The sequence below is a fragment of the Prinia subflava genome, chromosome 14 (genome assembly GCF_021018805.1).
Source record: "Prinia subflava isolate CZ2003 ecotype Zambia chromosome 14, Cam_Psub_1.2, whole genome shotgun sequence".
In the NCBI taxonomy this organism is placed as follows: Eukaryota; Metazoa; Chordata; class Aves; order Passeriformes; family Cisticolidae; genus Prinia; species Prinia subflava.
In genome coordinates, this window is record NC_086260.1 from 138,796 (window position 1) to 151,891 (window position 13,096).

Below are 13,096 nucleotides of genomic sequence, written 5' to 3' on the forward strand. Positions count from 1 at the left end.
GGAATTAACCTGCATCTCTCAGATAACTTACCTCTTGACTTTTTCAGGGTTCCTTCTGGGTTTGCATTGTTTTGTGTCATCCAGAATAGGAATGTGCCCAACATTTAGATATAGCTGTGCCTATAAAAAAAAAAAATATATAAACAAATTGAAAACACAATCTGTAGAATCTTCCAACTTATCAAATGCCAAAAAAAAAAAAAAAGAGCAATGTTTTATTCCAGATCAGCAAAACTTGAGGCAAAAGATCAATCTGTGAATTTCTTAGTTAAAAGTATATATAAAAATACACATACTCACAGATATAGTAACATTTGAGCCTGTGTTTCTTCACTCTTGTCAGTTTTGCACTGAGCTGGTACCCTATCATAACTGCAGGAATTTTACTTTCTGTATTTTTTGTTTGAATTATTTCCTTTCAAATCTGTATGTTTCTATATTTATGTAGCAGTTCAAAGTGAAAGAAAGCCTTTTGATGTACAGCGTGAAAAACCAACCAACTGTGCAGCTTCTACTGAAAAAATCTATATAAGAAAAGATCTTCGAAGCCCTCTAATAGCAACTCCAACATTTGTGGCAGATAAAGATGGGACACGGTGAGTATCTCAGTTCCACACATCGTCTTTCACATTATTTGCGCATATTACTTTGCAGTTACACATATATTCTTTCTCCCCTTTGATCTCAGAGGGAACAGAAAAGAACTCTAATGCACCCATCATCTGTTTCCATTACCAAGGCCAGTGTAGGTTCTGCTTCTCATGAAAGTTTTTGTGTCTGCATACAGGTATGTGGTTTGCAGTTCAGAGCTGGCTCTTGTCTAGCCAGGCCAGAGCAATGCAGAGCAAGCGAATGATATTCAAGCAGAAGACATGTAGGCTATGGGGTGATGCATTGGGTGAGCACTTCTCTGAAATCAGGTCTGCAAATGGCAGACTTGGGCTTCCTTCTCCTGAAGACAGTAGTTCGGGAGACTCGGTGGCTGCTGATTCAGATCCCAAGAGACTGGTTTCAACAACAGCAAAACAGCAGCTTCCTTTTACTATATGGAAGATGCTCCAAGATAGTTCCTGCACTCTCAGATGCGTCCTTAAGCAGTGGGTATGAAAATGCACATCATTACAAACAAAGGCAAGAATAGAATAAAAAAAGTCTAGGTTAAATACAACATTTTAAAAACTGTAGTTTATGAATGGTTCAGAACCATGTAAAAATTTGGATTTTATTATTCAGTTTTCATACTGGGAGGAAGTGTGTGCATTTAATTTTTTATGTACATATTCCTTGTTGAACAAATGGCACTGCAGTTAGGAAGTTTGGGCTTCAGGTTTTTTGGGGAATTGTTTTTCAGTGTTCTTTTTTGAAAGAAGTCTTCACAGATACATTTGCTTCTTAGAAATTTCCTTCAGCTACAGATCCATTACAGACCTATAAACAATACTATAGTCTTTAAGAACCACTCTGTTATGTAGGTAGGACTCAGACTTCCATAATGTGTGATAATTTGCTGCCTGTGCTTGTTCACAATGACAGCTGTTAGTGTCAGACCCCTTGTACTGTAACATCCTCCAGCCTGCATCTGTGTTGTGTGCATTGGTATCGTGTTATGGACACTTGGGGCATCACGTAAGTAGCAAATAAACTTGCTGGCTGCAAAGACTTTGCACTGTCTCCCTAAATTAGATACAGCAGAGGGGAAGGATATTTGGTCAAAAAGCAGCAGAAGTTAAGGCAGCAGAGATTTTATGCAGGCTTTGATTACATGACTGTTTCAGACTATATTTTGGAATGTAAAAAATACTTTTGACTTTTATTCAGTGCTGGCTGTTGTCTTGCTTGGAATACAGAGTTATGCCTTCCTCCAAAGTCTAATATAAAACTAGAGCTACTAGGTGACTTCTGAGAGCATGAGAAGACAACAACTTTCCTTAAAGCAGACTAAACCAGAACAAAAAGCAAATGAGAAGATATGCATTCGGGAAGCTGTCATTGTTTTGCACTGGAAATTAAAAGATATTTCAGTCTTTCTGTTTTTCAAGCTACTTTTTGGAAACTGTGTCAGAAAGACTTAAATCCTGATAAACTGTAAGCTTCACTAAATTGTTTATTTTAAAATTGGTAATTCTTTTTATGCTGTCATAAGTTGTTACACATTCTTCTGATTAATGGAAAATACGTTGACCATCAGATGCCTTATGCTTTTGAACAGGTCAGCTGGTCTTCTTGATCCAGGAATGCTGGTGAATATTCAGCAGCCTTTGATCAGGGATGACGGTACAGTCCTCCTAGCTGCTGATTCCAAGGTATTACTGGCTCACTTCAGTTCTGAGCACATCTATTAATTTGTTCATATTACTTTATCTATTGTACATAGTCTCAAATAGTCGTTGCTTTTGAGAAGATAAGGTTGTGATAAGTGTGAAGAACCGTATGAATGGATGTAAGAAATTGATAAGCAGGATCGTGGTTTCTTTTGGCAAGCATATTTCTGCAAAAGGTCAGCCACAGGTAGTTTTCCATATGATGACTCATCTGGGACTAGGATTGATAATTAGAATAGGATTTAAAGATAATTGAGAGCCATTGTTCTTCCTGGCATTCAGGAGGAAGGAAGAGGTGTGCAGGGGAAAAAGAACAAAAAGATTAAAAATGGGGGGGGGAAATGATATATTATGTATTAATTATATTTTTTTATTTACTAATTTAGTGTTTCCTTTTTAGGCTGAAACAAGCCAGGGTGCCTTAGGAACACTAGCAAATGTTGTAACATCTCTTGCTAATCTCAGTGAGTCGCTAAATAATGGAGATACTTCTGAAGTTCAACAAGAAGAGCAATCTGCAAGTGAGATCACACGGTATGCATTTATATTTACAGCTTATTTAGCAATTTGTGTTCTATGTGGTGTATCCTTACACTCATTCATTAAAGGAATTTGGCATTGTTACACCAGACACAGCACAGATTGCCAGATTGCCCCTACTTTGAAACACAAAACCAGTTCTTTAAAAATCAATTTTGGCTCTTACCATCTTGTGAAGAACTGTGTCCTCTGTTACAAATGTAGTGTTCTGAAGCTAGACCAGATTTGGTTCTCAGAAAAATAATAAATGACTACTTTGTGACTTTGAAAGACTCTGAAAATAGCAGCACTTCAGTGCCATTTTATTTCATGGGTGTTTTTTTTTTTACATAAGCTTTTACATAAGCTTGTCCTGTGCAATGCGTGTGCCTCTGCTCTTTAGGGGTCTGCACTGCAGATTTATTTTTGAGGTTGTGCTGCCATAAAATCTCCTGGTAATGTAGATTTAGAGTAGATTTTGTAGATTTTGAAGTCTTTCTTTTCTTTATTAATGCAAAAATATGAAAATGGAGCATGGAATATTAAATTTTCAAGCGCAGCTTGAGATTGGCAAGGCTGGGATTTTTTCTTTGTTGGATTTTTGGGGTTTTTTTCGGGGGGAGGGAGGCAAGTTGCTTGAATTTAGCAGTATAAGTTAATAAGATAAAATACTTGGATGACCAACTGTCCACTGTTTCTCAAAAAGATTTTTAGGAGGAGCTTAACTGTCAGGGTTTAGGAATGGTATTCTCCAATTTAATGTTCACACTTAAACTATGCTGCCACTTGCTCCCGCTCTGTCTCCAGTCAGATGCACAAAAGGCAGAGATCACAGGTTGAAATAGGAACAATTTACTGGAAACAGCAATGAGACTAGCAAACAAACAGTAACAGCAAAATAAAACAATAATAGCAGCAATATTAATAACAAAAGATATAAGAAAAGAAACGATTCACACAGGAAAGCCCCTGACAATAAACAAATACCAGACCAGTCTGCCCACTACACTGACTGAAAGACACCTCCTCTGGGGGAGAGAGAGACTGAGAGAGAGAGAAGGACATTAATTAAGACTCTTAAGTCTTTCATTTGAATCTTCAAATGAAATGAATCAGTATTTTAAAATACTTGACACTGCAATGTCAGCTTATGTCAACCTCTTACTATTTCTTTAAAGCAGAAAAAAAAATAAAAATCCCTCTCCCAAAAAAAATCTTGACAAAACAAGTGGCAAAGGAGCACTATATCAAAATACTGTCCACTGGTATGAAATTGTAACACAAAATTCTTCTTTATGTCTAAGCTCTGTGAATCCTAAGAGAATTTACTGTGATTTATTTGGGTAATGATCCAGCAATAGCTTGATTATAAAGGAGACCAGGGACCAGTCTCTCTTGTGTTACTATCATAAAGCTTTTAAGGCTCTGTCTATACTGGGAGATAAGGAGTGCCTGGCCATATTTAATCTTAAGGGAAAGGAAATTCAGACATATTGTTTAGAAGAAAACCACACTGATCTCCAAAAAGCTGGAGATCAAGGATGGGGACAAGGACATGGACTTTGTTCTTCAGAGTACATCTGGTCTGTAATCCTCACTGAATTTGTGAGAAGGGGGAACTGTGAATGGTAAGTGCAAGAGGACTGTTGTGGTTTAACCCCAGTCAGCATCCAAGCCTCGCACAGCTGCTCCCTCACTCCCCCACCAGTGGGACTGGCAATAGAATCAGAAGGGTAAAAGTGAGAAAACTTGTGGGTTGAGATAAAGACAGTTTAATAGGTGAAGCAAAGGCCACACACACAAGCAAAGTAAAGGAGCTCATTCACTTCCTTCCATGGGCAGTCAGGTGTTCAGCCACCTCCAGGGCAGCAGGGCTCCAGCCCTGTAACAGCTACTCGGGAAGACCAATGCCATTACTCTAAACATCCCCCCACTTCCTCTTTCTTCCCCCCTCTTTATATGCTGAGTGTGACATCACAAAGTATGGAATAACCCTTGTATCAGTTGGGGTCAGCTGTCCTGGATGTGTCACCTCCAAACTTCTTGTGCATGCCCAGCTTCCTTGCTGCAGGGAAGACAAGAAGCAGAAAAGGCCTTTACACTATGCAAGCACTGCTGTGCATAAAAAACACATCTCTATATTATCAACATTGTTTTCAGTACAAATCCAAAACACAGCCCCATACTAGCTACAGTGAAGAAAATTCACTCTATCCCAGCCACAACCAGCACAGCACAAGGCCCCTTTACTAGTACAAATACTAGGATAATCAGGGCAGGATTTACAGTACAAAATCCTTCCCTTACAGGGGAGATCTTTTACCAGCAATATGTGGACACATCTATTTGATGCATTAATGCCCAAAGAATACAGAGGGACCAAACTTTAATGAAAAGTCTGACCTTGTCTCTGAACTAAAGAGTTCTTGTGTATGTTGCCTCTAAGTGGAAATGTTTTATAGAATTTAACTTGAGCACTGTGAATTTTTTAAGATCTAAGGAAGCACTCTTTCATTGTTTACTTACTTATTTTTTTTTAGGGCATTTGATACTTTGGCTAAAGCACTTAATACCACAGATGGTACAACACCTCATAACTTGGCAGATGGGATGGATCCTACAGGAGGAGGAAATATTCATGTAATCAGTAGAGATCAGTCAACACCAATTATTGAAGTGGAAGGACCCCTACTTACAGATACACATGTAACATTTAAGGTATGTGCTTTAAATGTCTTACTAAACAAACTAATGCTTAAGATGTATGAGCTGCTGCATAATTTCTTGTCTTGTATTCCAAATTTGCATTCCTTACCAGTAGTAATGAGTTATTTAGTGCAGTTTTCCTTTGACAACTTCTTGTCACACTGTTGATTGTGATGGACTTTGAGAGTACTTCAAATGTTTTTGCAGTCATTTCACTGATGATAACAACTGGTTTATGTCTGAACTATATGTGTTGTACTGTACTTTTATTTTTTTGCAGCTGACAATGCCCAGTCCGATGCCAGAGTACCTTAATGTACACTACATCTGTGAGTCAGCATCACGACTCCTTTTCCTCTCTATGCACTGGGCTAGGTCCATACCTGCATTTCAAGCTCTTGGGTAAATGGACATATTCTGTTTGAATGGTTGTTTTTTGAATGAATTTAAGCAGTGATCTGAACACTTTTTGAACTCTTATTCAAGAGTTCATTTTGAACTCTTTAGTTATGATATTGTTTAATTTTTAATGAATACTTTAAAACATGTGAAGACTATGCAATATTCCCTGTTTTGAAGAATGAAATAGAAGATGGCAGAGGGGAGGGTAACTACAATGTGTGATGTTACTGTGGTTACAGAAACTAAAGCCAAATCAAAAGCAAGCAAGAATTTGTAAAAATTAAGTGTTTGCTTTTGATACCTTACTAAAAAATTGATGAGCACCATTTCACAGATAACCCGAAATGGTTTCCAATAGTCTATAATTTCTTTTTGCTTCTTGAAATACTTGTAATATGCTAATATATGCCTGTTACCAAAATGTTTTGCAATATATTAATCCTTATTATGAATTATTATACATAACATAGTTATACCTAGGGCAATACCAAGCTGATATGCAAACTACCTAGTGTTGTTTGATTTTCTGCTGTTTACAGGCAGGACTGTAATACCAGCCTTGTGCGTGCCTGCTGGAACGAACTGTTTACCTTAGGCCTGGCACAGTGCGCACAGGTGATGAGTCTGTCCACTATCCTCGGAGCGATTGTGAACCACCTCCAGAACAGCATACAAGAAGGTATGTTACAGTACTGCTGACAATACTGGGATCTTTGGATAACATTGCTCACAAGATGTTTCCCTATCTGTGGCAGAATTATACCAGGAGCCAGGGGAAGTGAAGCTTTCTGCTGCGTAATTATCTTTCCCCGGGTGATCTACAGCTTGGCTGCACTGGCCTCACAGAGATACCTGTGGGACAGAAGTGTCCATAGGGGCCTGACTGACATTGCAGACAAAGACAGTACCTCCTAAAATACTCCTTGGATGTGCTCAGAGAGTTTTCTTCCTATCCAGATGTATGTTTTTTCCTCTTAGGATAGTGATACCCTCTTCCAAACCACACCAGACTTTTTCCTTCTGGAACTTTCCTTTTGCTCTTTACAGTACAAAAACACAGCGTTTGCCAATTATCATGACAAGCATATTCTTGCAAGTATAATGGTTTTGGATACGACTGTAATGTGTTTTGCAGTACCCTTGAAGCATTAGGCAATGTAATTTCTTGCCATTCTTAACAAGATGTATGTAATTTTATTTTTTAATTCAATGTTGGTCTGTTGATAATGATGATTATATCTGGAATGGATGAAAATCTGTTATATTTGCGCTTTTTTCAGTCTTTAAAAATGCTTTCAATCAATAGGATTGATTAGCATGAAAATAATATTAATTTTTAAAACGAGGAAGAAAACAACAAGAAAACAACAAGAAGAAAACTGGCACCTTTAAACTCTGCAAACACAGCATAATACATGAAAACTACTTTAAATTTAAATGTGCATTAAAAGCAGTTATAGAATACTATTTGGTACCATTTTCTTATAAATTTTTATGGTGTCATTATGGTGCACAAAGCAAAAATTAGAAAATAGGTTTTTACTGAGGAGAGTAAAATAGATGTATTTTTCTAGAGCTGAAGGTTATTACATATTTTTGTACATTTTATAGTTCTATAATCAAGTTATAATCTACTTTATTAGCCTCATCATGAAAAAGTAAATTAGACTGAAATTTGATTCTTAAATCGATAGTATGCTTTAATTGCTTTCATCATGAATATAGGGTTTTTTCTTGTTTTGGTTTTGGATTTTTATTTGTTGGTTGGGTTTTTTGTTTATTTTGGTTTGTTGTTTTCTCATTTAAGAGAGCTTGGACAGTCCCAAAATACAAGAGAGTGCTGTTCCTTTCCTGGACAAAAGTTGATGATGCAAAAGTTGAAAAGATCAGAAGGGAAACCTGCACATTTGATATTTATGCAGAGTTAGGCTTTTCCTTTATATCTGTTTCAGAATACACAGAGCTGTCTATTCCACCTCCATTCCAGGCATTCCAGACTTTGGGAAGGAGTAAGTGGGAGGGGTATTATAGCTGGTTCCACTTCTGTTCTCATGCATCAAAATTGTAATTTTTTTTTTTCTAAAACCTGTACTTGCAGCTGTACTGCATTAGCTAAGATCAGCCAAGAAAAGAGGATCATTCGTGTTACTTATCTATTCTGCAAAGTTATCATGTTATATTGTGAATTATACCTTCAAAATTCAAAACAAAGTGAAGAAATTTCAGAACTTTATCCAAGAACATATTAGTGATGAGGCTACTTAGAAACTCCGGAATTCAAGTTTGCTTTTCCTGCGTTTTCCCACTTAATACAGGAACAAAAACATTACATTATGTCTATTTTCATCCATCTTGAGTAACTAAAACTTTGTATCACAATTAATTATTTAAGAAATGTAGATTATGCTTTTGTTCTTATTTCAGGACTGTGCAAAAAATGGTTCTTCCAGTCATCCAAACTTCTCATTGCAGTTTCAGAAAATAGATCAAATAGTAATAAACTGTATCAAAGATTCAGTTTAAGGCACATGAGGTCTAAGCAATCCTATCCACTATTAGCTGTATAGAGAAAAATAAAATATTCAAATTAAAATTATATTAAATACTAGCATTGGAGATTATGACTGGAATAAAATTATTCTAATGTGTTTTTCAAGGAAAGGTTTTATCCCCTGTGAACTGACTTACTTCTGAAGTTTGATAATAGTAATTATATATTCAAATATTAATGTATTTTCTAATGCTTTTATTCCTTGACTAGTTTGTAGATATGTAGTCCAATACATGGATTTCTATTTACCAAAATAGAAATCTCTCCCTTCCTAGTTTAGCAGCTAATACCACTCACTTGTAACATATATATAAATAAAATACATTTTTTAAATTGAAATTTTAAGATAGATTACGAACCCATTATAAGAAATGTGATCTTTCAAATGATAGAAGAATCTGTATACTTTAGGAGTGAACGTTTTTCACTCCTGGAAGTACAGATAGAGGAGAAAGTATCACTGTTCTTGCATTCACTTTTGGAAAAGCTAATTCAATAATGTTTAAATTTAAAATTAGCATGTTAGCATTTGCTTTGTGCTTCTGTTCATTCCCAGAATCACTCTAACCATTTGCAGAATTATGCACTGTAATTCGAGAGTCTCTGCTCAGAGACTGGAAAAAGTTTGGTGTGGCAGATTATGCTGTCCTTGCAAAATTACACCGAAGAGTTAACGCTCTGTTTGCTAGCCATGGGTCTGACTCAACTTTATAAATTCACTTCACTTTCATAGTAATTCAGGCCATCCTTTACATGTTGAGTTGTTTTAAGATGGCAAAAGACTTGCAAATATCATTTGACTTGGTTTATAAAACTTTATTTGTTAATATATTAGAAATGCTTGAGCTCAGATGAAATAGTAAGCAATATTTTTTTGTAGATAAACTTTCTGGGGACAGAATAAAGCAAGTCATGGAACACATCTGGAAACTTCAGGAGTTCTGTAACAGCATGGCCAAGCTTGATATTGATGGATATGAATATGCATACCTTAAAGCTATAGTCCTTTTTAGCCCTGGTAAGGAATTTAGTAACCATATCTTTTTAAATAATAAGCCTTAATGTCAATTCTTTAGCATTTTTAAAATGAGACAAATGTCTTGAGATGAGACTTATCTGTTAAGTTTTAGATAAAATGATTGTTTCATAATGATGATCACAATATGTGTTTTAAAATAATTTCAGAGCGACATATCCATGTTGTTTACAGCTCCAACTATCAGGTGTTTCCTGTACATCCACCCTAGAAGATTAGATTCTCAAGTTACCTTCAGCTGAGAACCTATAAGTAATAAATTATCTGGAATGTGTACTAGCAATATTAGTGAGGTAAATGGTGATGAGGATTAGAATAAATGCATTTGCCAAGTGACAAAAAGAAATTTGCTTCAATTTTAGTATTTTTAATATACTCATAAGAGGAATAGGTGAAATATGAGCAGAAATACCTATTTTATATGAAACTTCCACAAAATCTCAAAAATAGAATGTTAACAGCTGTCTTCCATTTGTTACCAAAAAAATGACAGCAGACAATTAAAGCATAGTCAAGTGTTTCTGAAATACGATAATTTACTCAAAGAAGACACTTGAGGTTTTCTGGAATGATCAGGTAAGGATATTAAAGAAATTGGAAGTAGCAGTCTTTTCAGCAAAGGTGGCAGATGTGTCTAGGACACACAAAGGTTAATCCAAAACTGCTGACAGGTTGAGTAAAAGGGAAAGTTTTGCTCAGAAATGCATATTAATTATTTTAATTCAAAGGTATTTACCACTTTGTATTTAACAGAATAACAAGTAAAAGGATATATTGTTATTGGTGTGCTTCCTTGGGGTTTTTTTTGCATTGATAACTATTTTTCTCTTTGTAATAAAACTTAATTAGAAGATACTGGTGCCCTGAAATGTTCTTTTGAATATTTTTGTGGAGGTTATCCCATTACAGTTAGGTTTATTAGGGGTTTTGTTCAAGCTGGAAAAGCAGGAAACCATCCAAACTCAAGGTAGCTCTGTTGTAGTTCAAGGGACAAGCAGTTTGGACACAAGAGTGTGTCCAAACTTTCTTTTTTGGCATAGTAAGATAGGTGATATTTTGTGGAATTTTTTTGTTTGTTTGTTTGTTTTTTCTCTCTGATCATGTGGCTGTCTGCAGAGCCGAGCCAGCTGGAATTAAAACATGAGACAGACTTGTGAAGATGAAGACATTGATCTATCAAGACAATAACCCTAAATACTGCTTAGCCAGCCTAATTAGAACAAGTCACAGAAGCAAACACATTTACATTTAAACAAGCAAAGTTAAAAACAAATTCTGTCATTGACTGGTACACACATACAGGCTTAATCTTTGTCCACTTTCTTATGGATACACACAGCTCTACAGAGAAAAGTGAACAAGCTAATTCTGAAGCCAGGAAGCAAATGTTCACCTGAGTGGTTTCTTGTATACAGCTAGCATGTTAAACATCACAGTACCATACAAATATTTCATTGAAATAAAATGTGAGAGTCTTATAAATACATTTATTTCACAATGTATAGGGAAACAATCGACATACAGAAATGTTTTGTTTCTTTAGATCACCCTGGTCTGACCAGTTCAACCCAAATAGAAAAATTCCAGGAGAAGGCACAGATGGAATTGCAGGACTATGTACAAAAAACCTATCCAGAAGATACTTATAGGTATTTATTGTCTAAAGTACCCAAAATAATGTTGTGGGCTGTAGCTAACAAAAGTACAAAATAATATAATTGATGTTTTTGACATCTGGGGTTTGGGGGTTTTTCTGACTGTTGATGAGAAAGAACTAAAACCTAATTCAAAACAGCAAACAGGTTTGTTTAAAGATGCATAGAAACAAGAATAGCTGTCTAGCTTCCTCCATGTAAATTAAATTTATTAGTATGATCTGGGTTTTTGTGGGGCTTTTTGAGACTCTCATAGTCATGTTTAGAAAAATAAACAGACTTACTTTTTTAGAAGTTGGAGGGGTAACTGCTTCAACTGACAAATTCACACTGGTTCTTTTTTCAAGTTATTATTTTAAACTCTCTTTGACAACTAAAAGGTGATTATCATCCTTAAAATGTTTTTCAAGTTGCATATGCAGAAAAATGTTAAAACTGTCAGTTATAGAGTTATAGCCCTTGGAAAACAAGGATTACATATAACAGGGAACAATAACCATCTCACTTCTGTTTAAAAGAAATTCACACATCTTACTTATTATCTCCTTTGGCTTTTTTTTTTTTAATTTCCAAGGACTTCTCTGAAATTATCTAGCTTGTTTTTTTGGTTTTTTTCACCTTTCAACTATTCTGTTTGTAATGTGCTAGAAACAATTACCCTATTTTCTAACAAACTCCATCAAAACTCAAAATTCATCAACACAATGATTCTCAGCACTACCAGGGAAATTCTCACCTCTGTCTAGCAAGATATACTAGAACATGTTTTTTTTATTGTGAAAGGTATCCTCATGTAAAGAAGGAATCCCTTACACTTAAGTATTGTCTGAGGGTGGGGTAAATAAAAAGAAAAACAGTCTGAAAAAGAGAGTTTCTACCATCTGTTTTCTGCACTGATCTTACAGAATTAACACTGTGGTGCAATGAAAGTAGGATTCTCTGCCTCAGAAATAACCTCGAATCCCACATTCTTCCGTGTATAATTGAGTCCTTCTGGTTTGATTAGTGAGAGCTGAATATCTACCATAAAACTAAATATAAAATTTGTTCCATATACTTACTTCTCATAATAGTTTCTCAGGGAAGAAAATCAGAATTACATTCCCCAAGCAGTGTCCTGTATTTTAACTAATAGTGTCTATTTCTCCATGCTTACCAATAGACAAGTTTAGAGAACAAATCTGATTATTTCGGAGCAACTGAGTGCTGGTACAAATTGAGATAGGAGGTAAATGTTACAATTTCCACAGAAACAACAGCATAGTTTGAATCTTTTTACCCTGAAGTTTGCAAGATATGGTATATTAGCAGAATGGACCTTAGATATTTTCTTGATACATATTGAAGCATTTTCCAGAGCACGTGTGGTCAGTGCTACCTGAGGTTTGCTATTACATGGTTCTGGTTCAGAAAATTTATTTGGTTTGGCATTTGTGATGCGCATCTGCCATATGAATGACAGCAAAATGCTTTCATCACTGTCCTAAATTTCGTTTGCATGGGAAGTCCAGCATTTCAATACAATCACTTCATTATATTGGATATCTGTTAACATCCTGGTAAATGAAACAGCAGGGCAATTGGGCAATATTTATGCCTAACAAAGTACATTCCCCCAAATTCCTTCTCTCATTAGAAGCAGATTCTCTTTTTTCTGTACATTTCTATTCTATGTTTATATACATCCAGTCCCCTTCCTGCTATCTCATTTGGCATGAAATTGCTAGGCAACTGAGGACTATGCTGTTTATGGCTAAAATTTTACTTAAGCATTATACTCTTAAAATGGTGCAAATGTTCACACTAATCAGTGTGAATATTATTAGCCTCAGCATTGTTCATCAGGAGCTGGGAATTCAAAAGCAGGCCAAATTGTGTTTGTACATACATGTTCTGTCTACAAAGG

General features: G+C 35.7%; 1 protein-coding gene across 12 annotated transcripts in view; it reads left to right on the forward strand.

Moving 5' to 3' along the window:
- The window catches only part of NR2C2 (nuclear receptor subfamily 2 group C member 2), a 29,910-nt gene that overhangs the window by 13,771 nt on the left and 3,043 nt on the right, over window positions 1–13,096 (forward strand). For 8 of the 12 annotated variants that reach the window (XM_063411190.1, XM_063411192.1, XM_063411199.1 and 5 more), the window contains 8 exons: window positions 449–596; window positions 2,210–2,303; window positions 2,722–2,855; window positions 5,381–5,558; window positions 5,827–5,948; window positions 6,488–6,627; window positions 9,380–9,517; window positions 11,079–11,184. In XM_063411190.1, coding sequence (XP_063267260.1) covers window positions 449–596; window positions 2,210–2,303; window positions 2,722–2,855; window positions 5,381–5,558; window positions 5,827–5,948; window positions 6,488–6,627; window positions 9,380–9,517; window positions 11,079–11,184 — 1,060 coding nt within the window. Of the gene's footprint in view, window positions 1–448; window positions 597–2,209; window positions 2,304–2,721; window positions 2,856–5,380; window positions 5,559–5,826; window positions 5,949–6,487; window positions 6,628–6,703; window positions 7,304–9,379; window positions 9,518–11,078; window positions 11,185–13,096 lie in introns of those variants that run through there. The other 4 variants (XM_063411194.1, XM_063411201.1, XM_063411200.1 and 1 more) reach the window with 4 other exon arrangements.